Source organism: Rhinoderma darwinii, chromosome 2 (genome assembly GCF_050947455.1).
Source record: "Rhinoderma darwinii isolate aRhiDar2 chromosome 2, aRhiDar2.hap1, whole genome shotgun sequence".
NCBI lineage: Eukaryota > Metazoa > Chordata > Amphibia > Anura > Rhinodermatidae > Rhinoderma > Rhinoderma darwinii.
In genome coordinates, this window is record NC_134688.1 from 98054660 (window position 1) to 98064507 (window position 9848).

At 37.2% G+C, this 9848-nt stretch overlaps 1 protein-coding gene across 1 annotated transcript; it reads left to right on the forward strand.

Annotated features, from left to right (window-relative positions):
- Positions 1 to 797: 797 nt before the first annotated feature.
- CYP27B1 (cytochrome P450 family 27 subfamily B member 1) lies at positions 798 to 9053 on the forward strand. Its single transcript, XM_075850152.1, has 9 exons — positions 798 to 1037; positions 3462 to 3652; positions 4832 to 5028; positions 5140 to 5340; positions 6324 to 6487; positions 6767 to 6933; positions 7103 to 7184; positions 7298 to 7495; positions 8518 to 9053. The coding sequence occupies exons 1-9, from the start codon at positions 837 to 839 to the stop codon at positions 8629 to 8631; spliced, it is 1515 nt and encodes a 504-aa protein (XP_075706267.1). The 5' UTR covers positions 798 to 836; the 3' UTR covers positions 8632 to 9053.
- The last annotated feature ends 795 nt before the right edge of the window (positions 9054 to 9848 follow it).

Consider the following 9848-nt stretch of genomic DNA (forward strand, 5'->3'; position numbering starts at 1 on the left):
AAGGTTATGGACTTCTGCCTTATAGTTATGGACAGGAATGTAAAGATTCCCATCTATAACTTGGACGTGGCTAGTTATATATATGCTATCACAGCAGTTTTATTGATTATTGAATAGGAAAACGTTGAAGCAATGTGATTGGTCAGAAATGATAGTTTTAGAGCCATAGACATAACCATTATCAGTAATGACTGTCTTCAGATTGTTAAAGGTTATCATTATGTATTGTTATACATTCCGGTATGGATACCTGACTACAGCAACGCATTTCAGACTGCACAACAGGACAGTAGAAAGTCATGTGTTTCTTTTCTGCTGATGCACAGTCCTCTGAGATACATCTCCAGCACACTTTATGGTCCATCAGTATAGTAGAGTCTATGCACATATTTTAGATTGTCCAAGTGTGTCTGTTTCTTACTTTATAATAAAAAAAATCCTAAAAGGTTGAATGTGATGACTGTTGTACCAGATCTGTAAGTGATTTATGTAGATCCCACTTGTGATGTGATTCCCCTATCACTAGTGTTCAAGCAGTCACCAGCAGCACACGTGGAGGGCATGCTGTGGGCACTAACCCCTCCTGTGTCCTGCCTCTGCTGCTTGGTCTGCCCCTCTCCATTAATAACTTACTAGAAGCTAGGAGTAGTATTTCTCATGTAGGATGATGTAACTTCTGGAGGAGGAGGGGGATGATAATGAGGAAGGGGCGTGCTCTCTCATACATTTCCATTCTGTCTTACAGCAGGATTTTCCTATCTGTTTAAGTATAAATAGGAGAGTTGGCATAGCTAAAAGATGCCCCACACCAAGGTACCATCTTCTCACTACCCAGGATGGCACAATCACTTAAGCTGGTCAATAGGACTTCAGTATTCAGGAACTTCACTGAGCTATGGGCTGAGTCTATGTTTAAAAATACTGAAAAAGTCATCAAAAGACACAAGTCCCTGGCAGATGTACCCGGACCCTCTGCTGCCAGCTTCTTAACTGATATATTCTTCAAGAGAGGGCTGTCTCGGCTGCATGAGCTGCAGGTAAGTAGTCTTCATATTGACTGCACTCTCTATATTATTCTAGGGGGCATGAACAAGAGTAATATAACTTCTGTACCAGGGCAAGAAACTAGTTCTGAAAATCGGGAACATGTGTGTGTGTGTGTGTGTGTATATACATTTATGTATATGTGTGTGTGTGTTTATATATATATATATATATATATATATATATATATATATATATAGTAGATTGTGAGCTCATTCAGCATCCTCTGTCCTTCTGTACCATTCTGCCATTCCTTAAACTCATGTTTATTGTACTAGTTTTTATTGTCTCACCTCGTGTACTTAAACCCTTTTTCATATGTACAGCGCCATGGAAATAATGGCGCTTTAAAATAATAATAATAATTATAAATAATCATAAACTCTGTATGTATATGTATATATATATATATATATATCTCCAGAGTTATAACTAATGTTGTATGGATTAGATAATTTTTTGCAGTAATTTTTCTTTAATTGATCATATTCTTCAATTGTGTGCAGCAGAAGCCAATTTAATGCCTACTGTGCCCGATGAAAAAAAACATTGTTTTGGGCATTGGTTGTTAGAAAATAATGTCCATCGTTATGTTATAATGTTGGATTCAGGGCTTGCCGGGGTTATATTACTGTAATAGTTAAAGTATCACAGCAGCCTGCTTTATCTTTAGCACATTATCCATACTCTGGGGGATATTTTTTTAATACAGTCAAAATTACTGGATCATTTTCTGCATGACCAATATATTCCTTACTTTATCCCAAACTTCCCAGATGTATTTGGTGCATGATGTTTATAAAAATGCAGCATCTTCATGTTCATTATGCAGCGGTTAATAATAGTGACCCAGGGCTAAGGCAAGACAGGTTCTACAGCGTGTTATATTCTGTCCTGAGTCATCACTGCTTCCTCTCTTACAAATTTGCTTCTTACATAACCATGAGGATATTCATATTTGTAAGATGGATCATTGCTGGTTTCACCATGGAATGTGACAATTGCTTTCAGCACCTTTGTGAGTGGACAAGGCTTCCTATGCCATGACTGCAGTACAGTGCATATAACCAGACTGTGCCACTATAGGCTTCCTGGTTAACGTGATTTGTTGTTGTGTCTTGTTTTATCTGAACAGGGTGACATTAAAGTGTATATTCACCTCTGAACACCATTTTACTTTTTACACAATTAACGTACATAAAAAGTTAAATAACTTTGTTAATACATTGCTTTTCTTATCTTAAACTGTTCTCGAGTTACAGCCTGTATTATAGCCCAGAGCTGCATTCACAATTCTGCCGGTTGTTATTAGAAACAGACAACAAGCTTGTTGACAGACACTTGACTGAGCTCCCATAATGGAGTGGGACATATATATATTTTTTCTACATTATGTCACAATACTGTGTCTGGTGTAAAGATGACACATCCCGGAAATAATCAAAATAGGGTCTGTAAAGAAATCGAGCCAGCAAAGAATGCTGTGACATTTGTCCTGCAGAATTGTGAATGCAGCTCTGGACAAACTGGAACAGATGATCAATACAAGATAAGTAAAACAATGTATTTACAAAGTTATTATATAAAATTATGAACTAGATATCTAAACTGTAAAATGTGTTCAAATGTGGAAATATTGATTACATTTAAAGGACCTAGAAAGGTAGCAGCTAACACCATTCACACATAACTAGACGGAGGGTCCCAGTATCCAAGTAAGATAAAGTAGTGACTTGGGGGGGGGGGTGGGGCTGACATTTTTCTGAATAGACTGCTTTCAGGGATCAGTAGACAAATAAGACAAATTGATCTATTACTGTCAATAGAAGTTTTTGTTCACACAAAAAAGTTTATATTTTTTATTCTTTGTAGTAATCTGGAGAATCATTTATGATAAAAAGAGTATAAAGGCTCAGTGGTTAGTATTGTTGCCCTGCAGCGCTATAGTCCACAGTTCAACCAATCCAACCTGAGTCACTCAGTTTTTATGTTCTTTCATGGGTTTCCCCACAGTACTCCAGCTTAGTTTGTATGTGCTCCCCATTCTTACATGTGTTAAATTAGGGTACCTCAGTTTTATACCATGCACCCCAAACATATATTTATTTGTGTTCCTCTGAACAGCACTGACGAATATGTTCTCTCTATTTTAATAACTGGTAATAACACAATAATTCTGTATAAAATCGAAATCCTAAGTGTTGTCTTGCCCATAAGTGTCATGTCACACAATATACATAACTTTCCGAAATGGCTTGGAGTGCCCCATGCATTTTCTAAAGCTTGAATCTACACACAATAGACATAGCTGCTCATTTGCTTTATTTTAGTAATGCATACTACTGTGATTGAGCACTATATGAATTTACAGCTGTATGGCTTACCTTAACCACATATTTTTTTATGTGTTCCATCAGTTGCAAGGAAAAGCCAAGTATGGACCTGTATGGAAAGCAAGCTTTGGTCCCATCCTGACTGTGCATGTAGCTGATCCATCACTGATCGAACAAGTCTTACGACAAGAAGGAAAACATCCTATCCGCTCGGATCTGTCATCATGGAAAGACTACAGACAGTTCAGGGGGCATTCATACGGACTACTTACAGCGTAGGTATCCCAGAAAATTCTGTAAATTATGCCATGGGCTTTGGGATATTCACCTGTCTCTAGTTTTATTTTCTGGATGTGGTAAACCCGCAAGTATCAGCTATGCATTCTGGGATTTTCCGTAAAAGCCAAAGAACCATAAGTGTAAATCTTCTATTAATTGTAATTTTCAAGTATGTTATCCCTATTACTATATGTGATGTACAATTTGTTATTAACTTCTGTATCAAAGAGGTTGTCAGCTTTTGACCATCCCTTTTTGTTAGAAGGGTCCCATGACAATAAGTTGATCACAGGGTGTCTTGCTGCTAGGATTTTCAGCGATCAACTGTAATCTGTGGGAAAACCCAGCAACAATTGATTGATTGCCTTACAGCGCCACCACAGGACCAGTAGAGCATTACATAATGTTCAATAAAATCAATGGGCTGTCCATGTAATGCATGGATGCATTGGGTCCTCCAGAGCTAGAGATGGTCTTTGTAGACACTCTCTCTTTTGTCTAATAGTTGATGTGTTCTGAACAGGAGACCATTCTCTATAAAGTCAGAATTTCCTAATAGGGTGTTTTAAAATATATAAGGTATATTTAAAGGCTGTGTCCACTTTTGCAACCAATTTTTTTTTCTTGTCTAAATACAACTGAAGTAACAGTGCACTAGATAGTAGATTGAAAATTCCCTACTGTACTTTTCTACAGCTCAAATGCAGACTAAGCATCTCCATGGTAACAGACAACAAACAAACTATTTGTAGTCTGAACCTGCAGTCATATTCCCTTTTATCTGTCCTCTGCTTCTTTCTAACCTACCGAATGTACGTTAGCATAAAGTAGGGGACAAGTGGAAGAAAGAATGACTGCAGAATCAAACTTCACAGAGTTTGATTGTTGTCTGTTTCCATGGAAACATATAGGATGCATAGAAACTATAGAAACAAAATTATAGAAAATTTTTATTAAGACCTATTGCAAAGTTGCTTCATTTTTCATGCTTTGGGGGAAAAATAATGGTTGTGAAGGTGGACATAGCCTTTAACATGATATTGTATGTAAAGTATGACTAACCATAAACTTTAACTGTATACGTTTACCTCTTACTCTTGTTTCATATTACTGGCTTTGTTGTAAATTATATGCATATTATTATTAAGTGACATTTGTTTATATGATCCTTACAGTGAGGGGGAGGAATGGCAGCAGTTTCGCAGTATTTTGGGGAAGCATATGTTGAAGCCTAAGGAAGTTGAAGCTTACAGCGATGTTCTGAATGATGTGGTTGGGGACTTAATAAAGAAAATTAAACATCAGAGGAGTCAAAATCCACAACACGTTGTCAAAGACATCTCTAGCGAATTCTACAGGTTTGGATTAGAAGGTAATTTTAATATCTTACTTATTGACATTTAGGTTCATACATTTAACTGTATATGTTCCAAAAGAATTACAATTTTGCACAGCCTACATGTATTGTGTTTATATTTTCTAGGTATTTCTTCTGTTCTTTTTGAATCTCGAATTGGTTGCCTGGAGACCACGGTCCCTAAAGAAACAGAGAAGTTCATTCAGTCCATCAACACTATGTTTGTGATGACCCTTTTAACTATGGCCATGCCCAAATTTTTGCACAAAATTTTCCGCAAGCCGTGGCAAAAATTCTGTGAATCCTGGGACTACATGTTTGCTTTTGGTAAGGATTGTTTTTTCATATTACATACTCAACAGTGATACCTGTGGTCAGAAATATATATTTTTTAAAAAAAGCTAAAAAACAGCTAAAAGCTTAATTTCCACAAGCTCGTTTGTGTGTAAAATACATGGACAGCTTCTATAGTGGCATAAAAAGGCACCCATGTGGTTGTCATTTTTTTTATCTGGCCGTACAAATTGGATTTTAGTTGGCCAAACCCACTGATTTTGGCAGGATTGGGTGATGATCTAATGTGGGGCTTCCCAATGGCAGATGTTAGGGGACAGAAGGATCAGTCATGTAGGGAATGTCTAGCAGCAACCTATTCCTCTCTCCACATTGAAGATGAGGTGTGCTCCCGAGTTCCAGGAAAATCCACCCTTTGATGTGGTCATTACCATTACACAATCTACATGGGAGGTAGAAGTCTCACAGAAAAGCTCTTTAATCCATATAATGGAATATGGATTTTATGCTTGTGCATACATTGCAATCTCACTTATTTTTTTCTGTTAACACTCTGATGTAATCACAGCTGTGTTGTGACTTCTCTCTATATCACCTGCTGATGCAAATACTACAAGGTCTAGAGCAATTTCCTCTTTTTGATCCTGAAGGCCACAAATAGCTTTACATCAGCCACTTAACATTTCCTAAGGTCTTTGACCTTTCATTTGTGAACAGTATAAGTTGAATATGACGGTGCTTGGCTTTTACTGGTATAACCAAATATGCTAATATTTTTGTACTATTTTATTGTACCATATTATCTTTATACTATAATGTATACCAAAGTATCATACAATGAACCTCATGTATTAATGTGCATAATGTTACTATATTTTTAAAAGACTGCCACCAATATCATCATATATTACCTCAGAATATTATTCTGGCCACAAATTCGTAACAATTAAAAAATGCTTCTATGTATTGTATAAGTACATTAGTATCATATCAGTCCTGTCTATTTATTTTTGCAGCTAAAGGTCATATTGACCAAAGAATGGCGGATGTAGCTGAGAAACTGTCCCGAGGGGAGAACGTGGAAGGAAAGTACTTGACCTATTATCTGGCACAGGAGAAAATCCCCATGAAATCTGTGTATGGCAATGTGACTGAGCTGCTTCTTGCGGGAGTAGATACGGTGAGGCTTTGAGTCAGCATCGGGTGCTGGTAGATTTATGATAGAGACGAATATTCGATATAGCAGGGTTAATGGAGTAACAAATAAAAATGAGGATACTAGAATACTGATGAATGATGAAAGTGCAGTTAAAAATTATATGGACCATTTTTGGTTTTCTAGTAATGTATTAAGTTTATTCTATGATGACATTCATATTAATTTACCTTTTTAAAAAAATAAATATCCATTTCATACTTTGCATTGTTGCTAAAGTTTATATTTTTATGTTGATGGCAGATTTCCAGCACCCTTTCCTGGAGCCTATATGAATTGGCACGACATCCAAAAATACAAGCCTCTCTGCATCAAGAGATCCAGGATGTTCTTCAGGGCCGGCATATTGCAACAGCAGCTGATGTAGCTAAGATGCCCATAATGAAAGCTGTTGTGAAAGAGGTGCTAAGGTAAATTTACAAAATAGATATGTGTGGTCCTGGGAAACCCTATGTATAGAGGACTATGTTCTGTTTTTGCCCCGGGCCTATTGTTTTAACCTTTATTGAAACAATCAGACAATGGTTATCCAGAAAAAAAGACTACACTCTAAATGTAACTTATCGTAATCTCTTCTAGGCTGTACCCTGTTATCCCTGGCAATGCCCGTGTTATATCAGACAGAGACATCCAAGTAGGAGAGTACATCATACCAAAGAAGGTGAGCTCATGGCAGCATTATCTTCACTACTTGCATACACCTATGTAAAGCTATTACATAGAATATAAAGGTTTAGTCAAGTCATGCCGTTAACAGAAACATCTTTCTTTTAGACACTCATTACCCTCTGCCACTATGCCACATCAAGAGACGAGAAGTACTTCTCAAACCCTAATGAATTCCACCCTGAGCGCTGGCTGAAGAAAGATGAGTCTCATCATCCGTACGCCTCCATTCCATTTGGTGTTGGTAAAAGAAGCTGCATTGGAAGACGTATTGCCGAACTTGAGGTGTACCTTGCGCTTTCAAGGGTAGGTAGACATAAAATGTTTTCAGAACAAAGTCTCACTGTATAATATACACCCATCTACTTATTATTAATCAGTTATCAAACAGCTCCAGCAATGTCTACATCTTGAAACCAACATAAAGCCAATGTGTCACTACTTGTATCATGGAATGACTGTGTGATGCCTGTATTGCAGGTCTATGTGGTTGCCTTTAACAGTTACTGAGGGTTCCCATAGTAAATATGTGATTTATTATGCAGCTTATTGTAATTTTCCTTGCACAGATGCAGTACGGATGTAGCTGACTTAATTTAACTCTTTAGCTCCACATTATTGACTTACTGAGTTAATATAATGCAGCTCTGTAGGTTCACTTGCAGTCATATGTAAAACCATAGATAACACATCATTATGTAACAATGAGTTGTTCCAAATGTCAAACCTACAACTGCCCATAGACATTAGTTTTAATCAGGGGGCAAACACAGGTTGGATTTTTTCTTTCCAAACTCTCCTTTGGTGATGAGTGTCCAAAGAAGTGTCTGGTATCTGCTCATTTTCCAGCTCTATTGAAGTAGCATCAATATTTGTCTAGTTAAGGTGAATTGGGGCTGAAGCTGCTGACTGAACATTGGTTTTCCCAACAACTATCTAATGTCTATGGTCACCCTAAAAGGGTTGTAAAAAACATTTTTGAGCTAATAGAGGGGTCCCTTATTTGGGGCCTCCATCAAATAGCCAGAGTGGAGAGCAGCCACAAAGAGCATCTTTCTCCGTCTCTCTCTTTGGAGGACCTGCCTGTCCATGCAGTACACGGACAGTACACGCACAGACCATTTTTTAATGGGCAGCATGTAGTGCTTCATTTCCCCTGTGGAGGCACTGCTGGGAAATGAAGCGCTTGCTGCCAGGTAACATTTTAAATAACAACTGTTCGCTGGGACTCAGCTTATATTTAGGGGACCCTTCTATTAAAAGTGGATAACTTGTAGGTTAATTAACTTATTTTCTTCGTTTTAATGATCTCGCAATTTCCTTTCCAGATTCTTACCCACTTTGAACTAAGACCTGAGTATCCAGGAAGTTTGGTGAAACCCATGACCAGAACACTTCTTGTTCCAGACAGAGAAATCAACTTACAATTTCTGGAGAGATAACTTCATGTTTCTTCTCTGTATTCCTGCATTTTAGTTCTCAGTGGAAATATAATTTCATAGATTGTATCATCAGTCAGTGGTTTTCTGAAAAGTTCTCAAAAATTATGTTTCATGCAGTCTTCTAAGTTTCGCTGAAACAAAATACCCACAAAACTTCTTGTTGAAGTTCTTTAGTAATTGGTCGTGATAGCGACATCAGCGTGAATAATACAGTAGAAGACTAAATAAATGATATTTATTAATATAGGATCTTAACTGCCAGTAATATGGTGAAATACACATGACATTTTTGTGAAATGACCTTATGGATGTGCGATAAGTTAGGATGCCTTGGATCTCTTATCACTGGCTGTTATTATCACACATTCCTTACCTCCTGTTGCTGTAATTTATATTTTATAGAAAATGATTTGTACATATTTAACATCTATTTATTTATCTGTTTATAAACGTTAATGTAAAAAAACGTAATATGGTAATGTCAATGTCTGAAGCTCAGTCCTATAAGTTTTGTATATATTTTTTACATATAATTTCTTGTTATTGATGTTCAACTTTTTTCTATATTTTTCTATATTTATTGTATTTCATATTAATAAAATAATTAATAATATTTGTTTTATATATAAGAAAAAAACAACCTGTTTGTGTTTATTACTTGAATGTTTGGAGAAATCATCTGCTTGAGTGGTTTAACCACACATATGTTGACTATTTGCAGTGTTTAGTCTGTTTATTCAAGGGGCTGTTGTTAGAAGTCCCCTGATAATAAACTGGTTACAGGGTTTACCACTGCTCAGAATTCAGCAATTAGCTGTAATCTGTAGAAGAATCCAGCAGCAAGTGTTCAATTCCCCTGCAGCGCCACCACAGGGGATGTGAAGTATTACATGATTGTAATCTGGGGTTACTAGAGTGGTTCTCCAGTGACCATCACCTCTCAACAAAGGAATAAGACTGTTTCTGATGGCGACCAGGTCTCAGTTTATTGTTACTCAGACCTCCACCACTCCAGTCTAGCACTGCATGCGGTTAGCACCACATTCTGCCTAATGGTGCCAAACCTTCACCTTATATGGGCTCTCACTGTGTCAACTGGCTGCGTGGTGGCATAGCACATCAACGTCACTACCCTCTGTCATCAACCAGCTTGGTTCTGGTGCTGTATTTATGTACTGAGCTTTGTTCTGGGGATGTATATAGCTTGGTTCTGGAGC